General features: G+C 48.5%; 1 protein-coding gene across 6 annotated transcripts in view; it reads right to left on the reverse strand.

Annotated features, from left to right (window-relative positions):
- Positions 1-18671, reverse strand: part of UNC13A (unc-13 homolog A) — a 62886-nt gene that overhangs the window by 22391 nt on the left and 21824 nt on the right. For all 6 annotated transcript variants that reach the window (XM_066349594.1, XM_066349603.1, XM_066349575.1 and 3 more), the window contains 15 exons: positions 17481-18020; positions 16864-16972; positions 13920-13966; positions 10935-11013; positions 10272-10343; positions 9783-10002; positions 8947-9174; positions 7928-8069; positions 7638-7807; positions 5145-5260; positions 3230-3393; positions 2493-2643; positions 2125-2193; positions 1726-1815; positions 1372-1506 (listed from right to left, as the gene is read on the reverse strand). In XM_066349594.1, the coding sequence (XP_066205691.1) occupies positions 1372-1506; positions 1726-1815; positions 2125-2193; positions 2493-2643; positions 3230-3393; positions 5145-5260; positions 7638-7807; positions 7928-8069; positions 8947-9174; positions 9783-10002; positions 10272-10343; positions 10935-11013; positions 13920-13966; positions 16864-16972; positions 17481-18020 (2332 nt within the window). The remainder of the gene's footprint in view (positions 1-1371; positions 1507-1725; positions 1816-2124; positions 2194-2492; positions 2644-3229; positions 3394-5144; positions 5261-7637; positions 7808-7927; positions 8070-8946; positions 9175-9782; positions 10003-10271; positions 10344-10934; positions 11014-13919; positions 13967-16863; positions 16973-17480; positions 18021-18671) is intronic.

The following is an 18671-nucleotide window of genomic DNA, read 5'->3' on the forward strand; positions in this document are numbered from 1 at the left end:
CTTATTGAGGTGCAGGAGGTTGGTGAGGAATGGGACCCATTAACCTGTGTGGTTTAGGTGGGAAGTCTGCATGGAAAGGGACTGGATTCATATAAACTGGTTCAAGCAAAATCAATCGAGCCACTGGCTGTGGGAGGGGAAGAAGGTGAGAAGGAGAAGAAGGAAGGGAAGAGAAGCAGATGGTTGCTTCTCCTGTGTGCCCTGAACGGGAATCAAACCTGGGACGTCCACATGCTAGGCTGATATTCTATCCACTGAGCCACCGCCCAGGGCCGCCAAGAGCAATTTTAACTTAAGTCAATTGAATAAAAATAAATGGAACTAAACTGATTATAGTTGAACTAAACTCAATTTAACCCACTTTACCTCAACCTAATTCAATTAAGAGCAACTTGATTTCAACTCAAATGAATGTAAATGAACAGAATGAAATAAAATCTAATTTGGCTTATGTGTTATTTCCTATCAGAAGCCTACACTAAGGTATAGGCCACCTCAGGCTAATCACCCTGGTTTGTAAATTTCTAATTTATACATCTTTCCCTCCTAATAGAGCATAAGCTTCTTAAAAGCTTTTTGATAACCCTGGGACACTATGTGCGTAGATAAACACAAGTTGAAAGACTGAAAATAAATTGAGTTGAAATGACCAAAACTGAACTCTACTAAAAAAATTCAATTCAACTCAGCATTTGCCGAACAGTGATTCAATTCCAGGCCTACTGTATTATGCCAAACTCAACTAAGTTTAACTAAAACAGAATTTTTTGAGTACCTATTGGGTATTGGGTGCTAAGCATATAACTATATTTTATCAAAAGCTTGTATCTTGGCCCTGGCCAGTTGGCTCAGTGGTAGAGCGTCGGCCTGGCGTGCGGGAGTCCTAGGTTCGATTCCCAGTCAGGGCACACAGGAGAAGTGCCCATCTGCTTCTCCGCCCCTCCCCCTCTCCTTCCTCTCTCTCTCTTCCCCTCCTACAGCCGAGGCTCCATTGGAGCAAAGTTGGCCCGGGCCCTGAGGATGGCTTCATGGCCTCTGCCTCAGGCGCTAGAATGGCTCTGGGCGCAACAGAGCAACGCCCTAGATGGGCAGAGCATTGCCCCCTGGTGGGCATGCCGGGTGGATCCCGGTCGGGCGCATGCGGGAGTCTGTCTGACTGCCTCCCTGTTTCCAACTTCAGAAAATACAAAAAAAAAAAAAAGCTTGTATCTCATTGAAATCTCTTTCTCAATCCTGAGATGTAGATTAATGACCTAATCTTACAGAGAGATATACTGAGGCTCAGAACAGTTAAATCACTTGGGAAGAAGCAGATCTGGGACTCAGGGTAGGGCCTATGGTGTCTACTTCTCCCTCATCTGGAGTCCTTACAGGGTCTGTCTGGTACTCTCGACTGTAGAGTTCATGACAGTTGTTGAAGATGTACTCATAAGTAGAATTGAGGCAGGCTTTCACGCAATCCTTCACCACCTGGCTGGCTCGGGGTGGGCTCTGGAGTTCTTGCACCTGAAGGAGGAAGATGGGCATGGATGGGTCAAGCTGGGATAAGAGGTGCCCAGGAAGTGACTGCAAATGGTTCTGGGTTTAAGGAAATGTTGCAGCAGTATAAAAACAGAGCGTCACTGAGAAAGGGCACTGCTCTCCAGGAGAAATGCTACTTGGTTAGGAGTTCAAGGTCTGAAGAATCCTTCTGGAGAGCTAATGGGACTTGGTCCCCTTTCCTACCTTCATCCGAAAGAAAGTGATGCTGGTGAGAAGGTCCACAGTGGATTTGAGGTCCTGGAGTCTCTCGGGGCTGCTGGCTGGGAAATTATTCTGTTGGAAGGGACAAGAGTGGGGGAGTTATGGCAGAAGGTTAGGAGAGGATGGGAGACAGTGTTTTAGGGAAGATATAAGAGACCCTAAGTTTCAGGAGGTGGGTTGAGGGGATCAATGAAAGCACTGGGAGGTCTTCTTGGATGCACTAAGTAGGTTAGGAAGGTGTTGCTTACATATATGTACATGTTAGAGGTACATATTCTGCATGTTAAGATGGGTCCTTCCGTATGCATTGCCTCCTAGAAGCTGTCCCCTCTGGGAACACGTGTGTGGGTTTAAGCAAGTCATCACGCATTCACTGCTCACCCGATACATGGAGAGGTCAATCCTCAGGGAATTATGCAATTGGTCCAGAAGCTTCACAAATCGCTCTTTCTGGAGAAGTAGAAGAGAAGGATGGATGGAAGCAGGGACTTGGGCCTCAAGTGTAGCAGTGAAAGGTGGCTGTCATAAGGCTGAAAGCTTACTACACAGTAAGAGTATCCCATCCAATACTGAACACACCCCTCTAACATCTGTTTCCATTCCACGGAAGGGTAAACTAAGGCTCAGAAAGACATGACTGGTGTAAAGTCACACAGCAAATCAAGTCCAAATTGGAAATGCAGGAGCTGCACAGGGTTTCACCAGCACAGGTTTGGGTTTTCCCTCATCCCGCAGCCCCTGGGACTGACCCCAAAGTTGGAGGCTGCAAAGCGGTCGGAGGCAGACACGTTGGTGGAGGCGGTGGTATGCGCATAATAGGCATTGATGTTGGCAAGCAGGGTGCTCATGACGGCAGGCACCCCAGGACACATGTACTTGGAGGAGAGGCAGGCAAAGTGGCTGGTGGAAGGGAATGGGAAGCACTGAGCCTGGTGTCCAGCCAGGACAGGCTGCAACTAACTTCCCGTGCCCAGATGCCCCTAAGACAGCATCATGAGTGACTCTTCCCAACCTCCCAAGTGTTCCCTTACCATCTGCATGATTCTGTCCTCTGAGTTTTTCTCTGTCTCCTCTTTGGGTTGCCCTATCTCTGTCTCTAACTCCAGTTCTCATCACTGTCACTGCAGCCCCTAGCATTGGCACTTTCCTAAGCTCTAGTGCAGGCATCCCCAAACTACGGCCCATGGGCTGCATGTGGCCCTCTGAGGCCATTTACCCGGCCCCCGCCACACTTCCAGAAGGGGCACCTCTTTTATTGGTGGTCAGTGAGAGGAGCACTGTATGTGGCGGCCCTCCAATGGTCTGAGGGACAGTGAACTGGCCCCCTGCTCTAGTGAAATTATATAACACCCACCATGCCAACTTCCTCTTTGAATTTTTTTCCTTTGAACCCCTTCAATCCCAGATCTGCCAGTATCCACTTGGTGACTCGCTTCCCCAGTTTCCTGCACCTTATCCTGACATCCACCCCCGCCTACAGGCTCACGTCATGGCTTGGTAGATGGACTCGACGCCATAGCGCATGGCAAATTCATCCACAATCTCCTGGGCTGTCTCATCATAGTAAACCTTCCAGGCATCATCACCCTTGGCATCTGGGATCTTCACAACCCCATTGTTCTGCACATCAGTCACAAAGTGGAATAGGTTCTGCCAACAAAAGGAAGAAAGTGTCAGAGAGTGCAAGGGGGCACAAGGGGCTAGGTTTAGGGCAGTTTACATTATCCACGCATTTGCTTATTCATTAATTAATTCATCTACTCTTTCATCCATCCAGCTACCCAAAATTTCATCTATCCTTTATCCAGTCTTCCAATAACTCATTCACCTATCCACCCATCCACCTATATATTCACAATCTGCTGCCTATGCGTCCATGCATTCACGCACCCATCCATTCAACTATCTCAAAATTCACCCATCTGCTAATCAATTTATCCTTCTAATAATTCAACCACACATCCATCCATCCATCCTATACATTTACCTACAATTTAATCAGTCTACCCAACAATTCACCCTTTTACCCAAACAACCATGAATCTACCTATCCATCATCCATCTGTTGACACATTTATTCATCCATCTACTTGTCTAACTACTCCAAAATTCACCCATTACACCTCTATACTTTTAAGAATTAAACCATATATCCATCCACCCATCCTTCCTTCCACTCATTTACCCATATATCTATCTGTTTATCCACCCACCCTTCCAACTAGGCCCAAATTTATTTATTCTTCCTCCTAGTAATTCAACCACATACCCATCTATTTATTCCATCTACTGCATACAACTTAATCTGTCCATCCAATAATTCACCCATTTGCCCATTCAATTATCTACCCCATTAATTTATATATCCATCCATCCATCCATCCATCCATCCATTCATCCATCATCTATTTGTCCATCCATCTATCCAACGTCCCCCAAATTCCCTATCCATTCATCTCCAATAGTTCCACTGATTTGAGTGAGAGAGAAGGAGAAAGAGAAAAGTATCAACTCATTTCATTTAGTTGTGTACTCATTGATTGCTTCCCCAATGTGCCCTGATCAGTGGTGGAACCTGTCAGTTTGATGCTTTATCCACTGAACCACCTGGCTAGAGCCTGTTCATCCATTATTTCTTTCTATTTATTTATTTATTTGAGAGGCAAGGAGAGATAGACAGGAACATCAAACTGTTCCTGTCTGTGCCATGACCAGGGAATCGAACCAACAACTTTTGTACTCTAGAACAACGCTCCAATCAACCGAGCTATCTGACCAGGGCTTAATTTTTATTGATTTTTTTTTAAGAGAGACAGAGAGAGGAAGGGAGAGAGAGAGGAGGGGGAAGGGAAGCATTTATTTGTTGTTCTACTCAGCTGTGCTTTCCTTGGGTGCTTCTCATGTGTGCCCTGACCAGGGCTCAAACTCACAACCTTGTTGTTTCGGGAGGACACTCTTAATCTTAATCGACTTAGAAAATCGGCCAGGGCTTCATTCGTTCTTTATTCACTCATGACTCACTCATCTATTTAGACATTTATTCATGCAACAAACTGAGTTCTCTCCAGGAGCCCCCATGTAGCTGGAAGAGATAGATGCAGACACAAACAGCCCAACCTTGAGTGTTCAGGGATGGAAGAGATGGAAGACCTGAAACTAGACGGTGAGTCTTCCTGGAGGTCAGGGAAGGCTTCCTAGAAAATGGGGCCCTGAAGCTGGCCCTTGTTGAATGAGGAGGAGTTTTCCAGGCAGAGAGGATGGCTTGGAGGACAGCCTCAGAACCCAAGATAGTGTGGATGGTGTGGCAGAAAAGAGACAGGAGGAGCTGGGGCAGGCAGACATGGCAAATGGAGGCAATGTGGGAGATCCCTGTGAGCTTTGAAGGCAGAGTGGAGCCTCACCTCGTGCAGACAGGTATATTGGACATGGTAGGGGGCCACCTTCTCCTCGCCTTTGATCTCCACACTGATGTGTAGCCGGATGGCGCCTGACACAGCAGATTTGTCAGTCCGCTTGTCTGCAGGGCAGAAAGGGTTGGCAATATCAGAACTTCCCGATCTAGCCTTGGGTTGTTCTAATGTATGCATGACTGTTGCCATCCTAGACTCGCCAAAATTAAAGCCCGGGTATCTCTTCTCACACTGGCTCCCTTAACTTGCGTCTCTCCTATTAGACTAGAATGCCTTGGGCCCTATCTCTCCTTTCAAAGTAGGATGCCAGACCTTGTTTCCTCACTCATATTAAATTCCTGGGCCTGCATCTCCATCTTTATTTTTTATTTATTTAGTTTTAAAGATTTTACTTATTGATCTTAGAGAGAGGAGAGAGAGAAAGTGGGGGGAAGGGTGGGAAGCATCAACTCATAGTAGTTGCTTCTTGTAGTGCCTTTACCAGGCAAGCCCAGGTTTGTTTGGGTTTTTTTTTCAGGGACATAGAGAGAGTCAGAAAGAGGGATAGATAGGGACAGACAGACAGGAACGGAGAGAGATGAGAACCATCAATCATCAGTTTTTCGTTGTGACACCTTAGTTGTTCATTGATTGCTTTCTCATATGTGTCTTGACCGCGGGCCTTCAGCAGACCAGGGGTCGAGAACCTTTTTGGCTGAGAGAGCCATGAATGCCACATATTTTAATATGTAATTCTGTGAGAGCCATACAATGACCCATGTACGTTACACATTATCCAATAAAAATTTGGTGTTGTCCCAGAGGACAGCTGTGATTGGCTCCAGCCACCAGCAACCATGAACATGAGCAGTAGGAAATGAATGGATTGTAATACATGAGAATGTTTTATATTTTTAACGTTATTATTTTTTTTTATTAAAGATTTGTCTGCGAGCCAGATGCAACCATCAAAAGAGCCACATCTGGCTCGCGAGCCATAGGTTCCCGACCCCTGGAGTAACCCCTTGCTCGAGCCAGCGACCTTGGGTCCAAGCTGATGAGCTTTTTGCTCAAGCCAGATGAGCCTGTGCTTAAGCTAGCGACCTCAAGGTCTCAATCCTGGGTCCTCCACATCCCAGTTCGACACTCTATCCACTGCACCACTGCCTGGTCAGGCCAAGCCCAGGGTTTTGAACCAGTGACATCAGTGTTCCAGATTTATGCTTCATCCACTGAGCCACCACAGGTCAGGCAGCATCTCCCTCTTTAGACTAGAAGCCCTAAGTACTGCTTCTCCCCTAGACTGAACTCCCAGGCCCTGCCTCCCCAATCAGATCAAGCTCCCCAGAGCCTACTCGTCTTGTTAAACAGGCTTCCTGGGTCTGTGTCTCTCTCCTGAGACTAAGATCCCCAAGTCTTACTTCCTGCATCCCCCATCAGAATGGGATATCTAGATTTCTTCCAACTCAACTGAGGAAGTTCCTAGACTCTGCTCACTCCTCTCAGACTGGGTTTTTCCTACACCTTCATGCTGAGTTCATAGATACTGCATCCCCTATCAGATTGGGCTCACAGATTCTACTCTTCCTAAACAGGGTTCTTGAGTCTGTAGCTCACTTCTCAGATTAGGGTGCCCAAACTATACCTCCTCTTTTAGATTGGATTCTTCTTCTTCTTCTTCTTTTTAAATTGATTTTAGCAAGAGAGGAAGGGAGAGAAAGAGAGACAGGAACACTGATCTGTTCCTATATGTACCCTGACGAGGGATTGAACCAGCAACCTCTGTGCTTCAGGACAATGTTCTAACAACTGAGCTATCCAGCCAGAGCTTAGACTGGATTCTTAAAGTTTATGCTTTCTTCTTAGGTTGGATTCCTGGGTCTGTGGCTCTCTCCTCAAAATAGAATCCCCAGGTCTTATTTCCTGCCTCCACCGTGAGAAGTTGGGTTGTGTCCCTCCCTCCGGGAGGTGGATTTAATGGTGGGCGCACTGGGGGCGTGCTCAGGGCCCCGACTTCTGAAGGGCCCTGCAAAACCCAAACTTTACACTTTTTTCTAATAACACCAAGTTTGGTTTCATATGTGCTGTTTTAACATTAATAGTACATAATATTTATTTATTTTAAAATATGGTTAGCATGTATTTTTATTTTCCCTGTCTCTCTCTCTCTCTCTCTCTCTTTTTTAAGGGATCCAATATTTTCTTCTGCACCTGGGGCCTCAACCGACCTTAATCCACCTCTGTCCCTCCCCCCCTTCCCAAGCCAGACTAAGAATTTCCTAGGTTCTGTTCATCCTCTCAGTTGAGGTACTTCCTGCCACCATCAGACTGTGCTCATAGACTGCCTCCTTAGCCAGATTGGGGCCCACAGACCTGCCTCCTCCATCAGATTTGGCTTCTAAACTGACTCCTCCTGACACTGTCTATCTCCCCTCCAACTGGGTTCCCACTTTGGCTGACTCCCTGATGCTCCCCCCTGCCCCCAGCAGATACCCCCTTGCTTACCCAGGTTGTACCACACATCCATCTCGCCACTGAGTGTCCGCACCTCGATGATAGTCTGCCCCAAGAAGTCGTCGGACTCTCTCTTGAACCGCTGCTTCACACGGGATTTGATATCATCATCTTCATCCCAGACACGCACCTTGATTCGATCTGAGGAGTTGTGACATTCACTACAGGGGAGAGATGGGAGCAAGGGTCGGGCAGTTTGCTTGGGCTGGTATTGGAGCCCCTTCTGGCTGCCCCAGCAGGGAGTTCTGCATGGAATACCAGGGACCCAACCAGGCACTTACAAATGGAAGTTCTCCTCCCACACAGGGTTCAGGTTTCCATAGATGGTTTTTGTCCGTTTCTTGGTCTTCCCAACCTGGACGGTGACATAGGGGTCACTGGATCCCGTCTTGTCCTTTGCCTGCAAGCCCTGAGCACAGACCACTGGAAGACACATAGGACAAATACAAATGTGGCTCAAGGAAGGAGGTATGCTGATTACAGTCACTGCCAGCGGCTCTAAGCTGCTTGCTGGACATTCCTGTGATTTGGCCTGAGGGCTAGGTCGGGCCACTGGAGCCTAAGGGCGCACTGGCCTTGCTAGAGAGTTAACACCCAGGGAATCCTCAGCCAATGAAAGAGCCCCAGGGGCACCTCTGAGGTTGGGACATTCTCAGGTGTGTGCTCTACACTGTGCCCCTGAAGTTCCCTGGTAGGACTGCGCCTCCATTGATTACAAAGTCACCTGCTCACTGGTGCCCACCTGCAGGGCACCTTTCCTCTTGCTACTAGATTTCTGTCTCCACCCCCCCACCGGGGCTTCCTGAGATCACCTCCTGGACACCCGCCTGCCCTGAAATCACCATGGAGTCTGTCTCCTGGAAAATCCAAGTGAGGTTGGGCATGAATAAACACCACAAGGGCCCTGTTCCTAGGATAGGACCACTCTGCAGGGGGAGCTCAATCCTGTCCTCCAGTGGTCCCAGGGTGGGGACTGAGCTTCATGTATCCATAGCATTGCTCCATCTCTTCCAGTTTCACTTCCAAACTCATACAGTGCTTCCTGGGATAACCTCTCAGATAAACGATGTGCCCTCAACTCCTTTTCTTGCTATCTCATTCTAGGGGCACTAATCAAGGCGCACCCAGATAGAATGTCATGCACATACGTTTGCAAGCATACATGTCCACCTGTGGGCATAAGCGCACACATACATGGACATGGGAAAGACATGGATATGCTCAAGTATGCGCAGCAAAGGGAAGTAAGGGCCTGGAGGTTTGAGAAGAAGAGACCAGATGGCCACCCTGCGGGCCTCACCAGTAATGCTGATCTTGGCCGACCACTTGGAAGTGCCATCCAACACGCTCTGCTTGACGGCCTTCATCTGCTGTGTGTGCGCAGCCTTGGACACAGCGAAGATCTCCTGGATGAGCTCGAAGATCTCAGGTTTGTTGCGCTCCCGGATCTTCATGCGGTCCTTGAGCACCATGATGATGTTCTGCGTCCGGTCCTCAGCCCCGTGCTTGGAGCTCTTTTCCGCCGCCCCTGCGGAAGCGGATAGCTGGCACTGACCAGGGAGCATGCCTCACCGGAGCCAGCACCCTGACTCCCACTCCAGAGCTCCCTCAGCGACTGCCAAGGGCACTTTAAGCTATGGGTGTTCATGTGAATCACCCCAAAAGCTAGAATTTCCTACTTATTCTCTGAATTACCCCTCCAACCAGGTTTTTACTCTTCAGAACCCACCCCCTCTGAGTCCCCTGCCCTCTCCAAGATTCCACCTCTTCTCTGACATGTTTCCTCCACTATGAGCATCCTTCCTGCTCTGAGCTAACTCTAACCCATTTTTCTCCAGGGGGATGAATGCATCTCGTTAACTGCCCCACTCTTACAGTTAAGCCGGTGTCTGAGTCCCGTCCCGCCCTTCCTCACCTCTGGCACACTTCCTTTCACCTTCTTGTACCTACACCAAAAGGAGCTCCTCCCCATAACCCCGCCCCCTTTCGTGTGGGAGGAGCCTCAACTCGCAGACGCTTCAGCGCCCTCTTCATGCCCCGCCCATCTCGCCATGTCCGGCTGGTTCTTGCCCCGCCCGTCCTGACAACTCACAGCCCCACCCCTTTGTCCCTGCCCAAGCCCACGCCAGGGCTCACGCTGCAGGCAGTCGGCGTTGAGCAGGTCCTGGCACTTCTCGTGGCACTTGACGCCACACTCGGTGCAGCGCATGCCCTGCCGAGCGATGCCCCACAGCAGCCCCTCGCACTCGTAGCAGTAGGTGGGCGTGGTGGCCGTCCACACCTCGAAGTTGTGCGGCGTCGTGCAAGAAATGGGGTAGATTAAGGCTTGTAGGGTCTTCTTGTAAACGTGGTTTTTCTGCGGGGAAGGAGGGCGTGAGGCATGGGACGCAGGGCCTCACCTGCGGGCCCTGTCCTGCCGTACCCTTACCCTGTGAAGACTATAGTCCAGTCCCAGTCCCTCCCCCACTCCTACGCTGTTGGAATCTACAGGTTCCTGTGTACAGAGGAACCTGACCCGATGCTGAGCTATCCAACCCTGGAGAGTAGGGAATGCCTGTCTCTGCCACACCCTTTCCCTCTTCCTCCAGAAGCCCCCAGCTAAGCCCACCTGACAACCCCACGCACCAGCTCCTCGTTGTTCAAAGTGCTGGAGGCCAAGGCTGATGTGATGCCAGCTTTTCTGGACTGGACCAGGGACTAAGGCAGGGAAAACACCAAGGGAGTCATGGGGTTGATTTGACACCCATGGGATTGTCACCAAGAGCAGAATCCACAGCCAAGGTTTGGGGCCACCAGCCGCAGGGTCAAGCCAAAGTCACAATGAACAGGACACATGTCACAGCAGCAGGAGCAGAACCAGAAAAGAATTGGGAAATGACAGGCTCAGATTTAGAAGTGATCCTGGAAGGTGAGCAACCCTACACCCCTAACTTACCCCACCCCCTCACCACCATGGGCCAGACTTGGCCATGGTCACCAGCCACACTATGAACCAAGGCAGGTATTCACCTGCTTTCTTCCCCACCCATGAACTGTATGACATGGCAAAATTCTCTCCTCAGAACCCATGGTTTGGGGGCCAATTGGAAGATCCCAGTGGAGGGGTCTGGGAAGGACTCAGGGGCCCAGGTTACCATCACTCACTCACCATAGCCTGAAGTGTCCATGCAGCACATAGGGCAAAAATCAGATTACATTAGTCTCAGAGAACACCTTGCCAGCCCACAGCTCTGCCATGGGCAGTTGTACAGGTTGAGCACTGGGGGAAGGGAGGGCCCAGGCACTTACCAGGTCACTCACGAGTGGGATGGGCTTCCTCTTGCGAATGTCAGGCATGCTGTCAATGATGATGAGACCACCCCCTGGGCTGCAAGACACACACAAGGATGTCAAAGGCCCAGGGAAGTCCCCCTTTCTCCTACAGACATTACCTGAGGCTGCAGCAAGACACGTGATTTCCCTAGATATTAAGAATTTAATGGTATCCCCCCAAAAGGTACATTCAAATCCTAATCCCCAGGTCTTCAAATTATGACCTATTTGGAAATAGGGTTATTGCAGAGGTAATTAGTTAAATTAGGTCATACTAGAGTAGGGTGGGCCCCTATGCAACATGACAAATGTCTTTTTTTTTTTTCTTTACAGAGACAGAGAGAGAGATAGACAGGGACAGACAGGCAGGAATGGAGAGATGAGAAGCATCAATCATTAGTTTTTCGTTGCGCATTGCAACACTTTAGTTGTTCATTGATTGCTTTCTCATATGTGCCTTGACCATGGGCCTTCAGCAGACTGAGTAACCCCTTGCTCGAGCCAGTGACCTTGGGTCCAAGCTGGTGGGCTTTTGCTCAAACCAGATGAGCCCACACTCAAACTGGTGACCTCAGGGTCTCGAACCTGGGTCCTGGGCATCCCATTCTGATGCTCTATCTACTGCGCCACCGCCTGGTCAGGCAATAAATGTCTTTTTAAGAAGAGAAACACACAACCAGAAGACAGTGGTGCGACAATGAAGGTAGAGAGATTGGAGTGACACATTTACAAACCAAGGAATACTAAGGATTGCCAACAACTACCAGAAGCTGGAAAGGCAAGGAAGGAATTCTACCTTACAGGTATCAAGGGAGTGTGGCTCTGCTCACACCTTAATCTTGGACTTTAGGCCTCCAGAACAGTGAGAGAATAAATTTCTGTTGTTTAAAGCCTTCTGTTTGTGGTCATTTGTCACAGGGACCCTGGGAAATGAAGACACTGGTCCTCAACTTCCTCATCTGGGAGATGGGGAGATGAGGCAGGTGTCCATGTTTAATGAAAATTTGAATTAAGGCAAATCTAAATAATATATAAAAATACTGATGAAACCTTTCTTTATGCTCAAAATTAGAAACATATGTGTCTGTTGAAAATTTATACTGGAAGGAGTGACTTCAACTCCCATGGGCAACTGTGTTTGTGTTCCTGTCTTCTGGCAGTTTTGCAGTAGCTGGAGGATTGAATGAGCACTGCAACAGATGCCATGGTAGCCTGTCTGAATTCTCTTTACTGAGAGGTGTATTCATCCCAGAGAAGGGTCAGCTGTGGCTCCTCTCCGGAAGGTTCTCACTGGCCAGTGAGAGAGATGCTTGGCAGCCAATGACTCTTGGGCAAGCTCTGGGATACAATTCATGCTCTAGTGCCCCCTGCAGAATCTGGCAGAGCCTGTCCCTGCCTGACCAGGCAGTGGCGCAGTGGATAGAGCGTCTGACTGGGATGCGGAGGACCCAAGTTCGAGACCCCGAGGTAGCCAGCTTGAGCGCGGGCTCATCTGGTTTGAGCAAAGCTCACCAGCTTGGACCCAAGGTCAGTGGCTTGAGCAAGGGGTTACTCGGTCTGCTGAAGGCCCACAGTCAATGTACATATGAGAAAGCAATCAATGAACAACTATGGTGTCGCAACAAAAAAACTGATGATTGATGCTTCTCATTTCTCTCCCTTCCTGTCTGTCTGTCCCTATCTATCTCTCTCTCTAACTCTCTCTGTGTCTCTGTAAAAAAAATAAATTAAAATAAATAAATTAAAAAACAAACAACAAAAAACCCCCACATCCCTGTTCAAGCGACTTCCCAGGCCTGATCCTGCCTGCCACACAGGTGTCTACTGAGAGATTCCTCCATCAATCTTTCACACAGGAAGCCCCATCTCAGTTCCTGCTTTTGGGGCTCCCCACTCAAACACACCTGCTTGTCTGGGAACCACAGCTCCTGCCTCTGTTTGCAAAGGACCTACAAAGGAAGGAGGTCACTCTCCTGCTGCTATTTTAAAAGAGTAATGTAATTTAAAAATATCTTTTGCATCCTTCCATCCAAATGCTAAAAAACCCAAACAAACAAACAATCAACAAAATGCCTGAAAATCAGTAGCTTAAGAAGTCAGATGTGATAAATTGCTCTATTTAAGACCAAATGACTATTGTTAATGAAAGTGTCAGCAGCTGTAGTAACAATCTGGGAGATTTATTTTTTTGTATTTTTCTGAAGCTGGAAACGGGGAGGCAGTCAGACAGACTCCCGCATGCCCCGACTGGGATCCACCCAGCATGCCCACCAGGGGGTGATGTTCTGCCCATTTGGGGTGTTGCTCTGTTGCGATCAGAGCCAGTCTAGCGCCTGAGGCAGAGGCCACAGAGCCATCCTCAGCGCCCGGGCCATCTTTGTTCCAATGGAGCCTCGGCTGCGGGAGGGGAAGAGAGAGACAGAGAGGAAGGAGAGCGGGAGGGGTGGAGAAGCATATGGGCACTTCTCCTGTGTGCCCTGGCCGGGAATCAAACCTGGGACTTCCACACACCAGGCCGACGCTCTACCACTGAGCCAACCGGCCAGGGCCACAATCTGGGAGATTTAAAAGCAGAATTAAAGTAAAAAGTGCACTACAGTGTGGCAGATGGGCAGTTCAGGCAAAGGGGTTTCTCCTTTATCTCACGTTTATTTCTAGGGGGAAGCACTTTTGAGTTATGTGAGTGGCTTGGGCAAGGCATTTACCTGTCTGGACGCAGTGTCCCCATCTGTAAAACAGAGTAGTTTCTCCTACCACAGGTTTGTTGTGAGGGTTCAACATTTTACTTATTTTTGGTTCCTGAGTGCCTTATGACAGTGGTTCCATTATTTTGCCCATGCCCAATCTGTGCCCTGTTTAAATGGAACCTCTTCCTACGCTCACTGGGCTGAGACTATGGTGCAAACCAGCCTCAACTCTAGGTTCAAAACTTTCTCCCACCCCCAAAGCTCCACTACTCACCCGCCTTTGAACCATAGGGATTTGGACATCTCTCCTTCTCCCCGGGCCTGTGGAATAGATAGACAGATGTGGTCAGTGTCACTGTCCCTCCCCAAGGCTAGTCAGGCTCCACACCTACTTCTGTCTCCCCTTTGGGCTGGAAGTCAGGAAATCTGGGTCCTAGTTCTCACTGTGTGTCCTTAGGGAGTTCACTGGGTTTCTCTGGGTCTCAGCTTTTCCATCTGTAAAATGGGGAGAGAGGAACTCCTCTCTGCCACTAACATTAGTGGATGTTAGTCTTCCCATCTGTCAAACCTGGGGATGTGTTAGCATCATTCCAACAAGAGCTTATGTTATGCCTCTTGCCTGACCAGGCGGTGGCGCAGTGGATAGAGCGTCAGACTGGGATGCAGAGGACCCAGGTTCGAGACCTCGAGGTCGCCAGCTTGAGTGCAGGCTCATCTGGTTTGAGCAAAAGCTCACCAGCTTGGACCCAAGGTCGCTGGCTTGAGCAAGGGGTTACTTGGTCTGCTGAAGGCCTGTGGTCAAGGCACATATGAGAAAGCAATCAATGAACAACTAAGGGAGGGGTCCCCAAACTTTTTACACAGGGGGCCAGTTCACTGTCCCTCAGACTGTTAGGTGGCCGGACTATAAAAAAAACTATGAACAAATCCCTATGCACACTGCATATATCTTATTTTAAAGTAAAAAACCAAAACGGGAACAAATACAATATTTAAAATAAAGAACAAGTAAATTTAAGTCAACAAACTGACCAGTATTTCAATGGGAACTATGGGCCTGCTTTTGGCTAATGAGATGGCCAATGTCTGGCTCCATATTTGTCACTGCTAGCCGTAACAAGTGATATGACGAGCTTCCGGAGCTGTGACACGTGCGTCCCGTGTCACCAGAAGTAGTACTGTATGTGAGCGACCCCACTCTTTGCGGCACCGCCACATACTGTGCTCCTCTCACTGACCACCAATGAAAGAAGTGTGGTTAGGGGCCGATAAATGGCCTCAGGGGGCCGCATGCAGTCCGCGGGCCGTAGTTTGGGGACCCCTGAACTAAGGTCTCGCAACAAAAAACTGATGATTGATGCTTCTTATCTCTCTCCATTCCTGTCTATCTGTCTCTGTCTATCTCTCTCTCTGTTCCTGTAAAAAAGAAAAAAGAGCTTATGCTTCTATAGTCTCCTGGGATTCTCAGGGGCTGGTTTAAATACTTATAAGAATTTATCTTTTTTGTTGTTGTTGTTGTTGCTTCACTTATTCATGCTGTCATTGGTTGATTTTAGTATATACCCTGACTGGGGATCGAACCTGCAACCTCTGCATGTGGGAACAACACTAACCAACTAACCAGGACCAAAACTATTTTAGTCTTTAAATTCTCTCTAACACAAATACCAATTTACTATTACTACATAGATTCCTATCTGCATACCAATAATCACTAAAACATTTATCTATGTATTACAAATTTTGTGATTATTGTTTATATATTAGTTTGCGAGAGCTATCATCACTAAGTATCACAGGCTGGGTGACTTAAACAGTTCTGGAGGCCAGAAGTCTGGAATCTAGTTGTTTCACAGTTCTGGAGGCCAGAAGTCTGGAATCTAGTTGTTTCACAGTTCTGGAGGCCAGAAGTCTGGAATCTAGTTGTCAGAATTTATCATTTCTTAAACTCCCTGGAGCCTCACCTGCTTGTCTGTACCACCTGTTTGCATGTTCTCTCACCTTCTGAACCCAACCAGTCTCCATTTATCATTCAGTTCTCAGTGTAGACCCATACAATTAAAAGTGGTGTGGGTGGAGGCAGGCTGGGAATAACTCTTCTGAAATATTATTGAAGGATGTTGAATACTTTAAGTGTCACCTCTACAAATCCCAAAGAACCTGTCCACATTTATTTTTCTTATCATATCACTAGTTCTATTATAAGGGTAGTAGCAGCTGTTTTTTCATTTAATTTGCTGATGTCATGAAAGGTATTCAATAGACTTTTCATTGTATATTCTTTTCTACCTTTTGAATTTGGAACCATATACATATAATATTTAGTGAAAAAATAAAATTCTTTTTTAAAACTGATAAGAAATGTAATCTGAAATTTCTGTGGCTCTGATATTGGATAGTTGAAGACTTTGGGAATGTGATTAGGATCTCCTCTTGCCAGCCTCACCCAAATTTGGAAGGACCCCTGGGTAATAACACTGCTCTGACTCTAGCCCAGAGAGGGTTGAATGACTGAAGGAATAAGTAAATGGTCTCAATACTGCTGCCCATCTGAACAGTCATCACCCCGACCCTGACACTAATTGTATCTTTCACTGAATTTCTTCTCTGATATTGACCCAACCTCAGACCTTTTCCCAACTCTGACACTGACACCCAATATGATCCCAGGCACTAATCTTGTCCCTTAATATCAATTCTAACCCTGATTTCTGACCTCTGACTGCTGCCTTATTCCTGAACTCTACCCCTATTTCTAACCTCTATCCCTGTCCATGAGCTTGTCCCCTGATATGGCTGTAGACATGAGCTAGCTCCGGGTTACAGCTCACCTCTCTTTACCTGCTTGGATATACCAGGTTGGTGTAGGGGAAGCTGGGCTGGGTCTTGGTGTGAGAGATAGGGCAGGCAGGTGTGGGTGAGGCCAGGAATGGTGGAGCCAGTGCAAGGGAAGAAGAGAGTGGGGCCTAGGGACCTCGTTGGTATGGGTGGAGCCATGGAAGTTACCAGGTTGTACAGAGGCATAGGCATGGTGGATGGACTAGGGAAGTGGGCATGGTGAAGCTGCCCATGGGGTGTGGCATTGACTGGCATGGGTGGGGCCATGAAAAGGACGAGGGTGGTGGGGACATTAGAGGAATGGGGAAGAAGCGAGTGTGGCTAGTCTGGACATGGACATGGGTAGGTCATGGGTATGAGTTAGCCAGGGCTCCACTCACCTCCTGCAGCTGCAGCCGCACTTTGTTGAAGGCTCGTAGCCAGTTGGCCTTGGCCCTCAACGTGGAGTCCTGACCCTCTTGGCCTTCCTCATCTTCTTGTGGCCTAAAACTGAGGCAAGGGGCATCCTGAGACTCCAGGGCCAGCTCTCCCTCCACCCTCTGCCCTATGAGTGACACCTGGCTCATCAGAGACACTATGACCCACCTGCACCTCTTCTGACCTGTCTCAGTGCCCTGCCTCCTTTCCACATGCCCATCACCTCTCTGACACTTCAGGTCACTGGCTCCTACTCCATCCTCCTGGCCATCTGGCCCTCTGTAATCCTATCTGTGCAAGGTCCTCCCAATGCATTTGTGACTTCTCCGACTCCAGCAAGCTGTCCAGCCCCTCACAACCTCTAAGCCTCCTTCATGACCCAGTTTGACTCCCTCTGACCCCACTGAACCTCTTCTGACCACCAGACCCATATTGATATTTTCAATAAACCCATGCTCCTGTGACAACTCCCCACCTCCCCCAATTCCCCAGGTCCATGTTAACTCCATCATGGCACCAGTGATCCCTGTCTACGGTGACCTTGTGGTCACTGTGGGCCCCCGGGGCCCCCTCTCATTACCTCTCCTCAGCTTTTGGGGGCTCAGCCTCGGGCACTCGCTCAGCTGCAGGCACCTCCTCAGGCAAGACTGGCTCAGGGAACACCTTCGCCACAGCAGGGGCGTCAGCGGGCATGGCTGGAGCCTTGTCCTCTTCAGGGGCAGCTGGCAGAAGACTGACGTGCTTGAAGTCCTTGGGTTCAGCCACAGCTGCCTCTTGGTGCTCAACGTAGCCATGAATGTCTTCAGGCACCTCCTCTTCTTCCTCCAGCTCCTCTTCATCCTCAGGCAGCTCTTCCTCCTCCTCCTCCAGGAAGTCCTCCAGGTCCTCATCCAGCTCCTCATCCAGCTCCTCATCCAGCTCATCTTCATCCTGGTCCCAATGGGGTGAGTCCTTGTGGTAGCTGACTGAGCTGTGGCAGGAATGGTAGGAGTCCCGGTCCCGCTCGTCCTCCATCTCAGAGCCCTGTAGGCTCTGCTCATCTGGGTCAAAGTCCTCACTCAGCTGTGAGCTGCCCTGGCTCAGCTCCCCTGAGGAGGCATAACGGCTGCTGCCTGTGGGGCTGATGGGACAGATGGGGCTCAGGGGCTGTGTCCCAACATCCACTCCTGTCCCCAACAGTCCCATGGAATCCTCCTAGGCTCCTTAGTGCCCTTGGAATAAGACTCATGCTATGCCCTGCATCCCTATGTGGCCCAAACCCTCCAACCTCCTACCTTAGTCTCCCTCTCTGTCCCTCTCTTACTCCCCTTGCTCTAGTCATGTTGGCCTCCTTGCCATTCTGCCAACATCCTAAACTTGTGTTCACTTCCCAGTCTTTGCACTTGCTGTGCCCTCTGCCAGGAACACCCCTTTTTGCTTGATTCTCTTCCCACCTCTGTTACTAAATGTTTTACCGTGGATATGTTATTTCATTTCCTTTGGAGCTAAAAAAAATAGAGGCTAGAATAGATACTCAGTGTTTTTAAAAGTTCTTTCCAAAATATTTCATCTATAAACTATCCAAGCTTTCTATGGTATATATAAAGTATAGAAAAATTCAGAATAGAAGTTGTTCAAATACCTGCATTGGTATTGGTTGATGCTAAAGTTTGAGTAGAAAGTTTTTCTCCAAATTATGTTTTACCCAAACTCTTTAAAGTTCACATTGTCCAATAGAAATTTCAGCAAGGATGGAAATGTTTTCTAACTAAGTACTTTACAAATATTCAAC

The sequence above is a fragment of the Saccopteryx leptura genome, chromosome 1 (assembly GCF_036850995.1).
Source record: "Saccopteryx leptura isolate mSacLep1 chromosome 1, mSacLep1_pri_phased_curated, whole genome shotgun sequence".
NCBI lineage: Eukaryota > Metazoa > Chordata > Mammalia > Chiroptera > Emballonuridae > Saccopteryx > Saccopteryx leptura.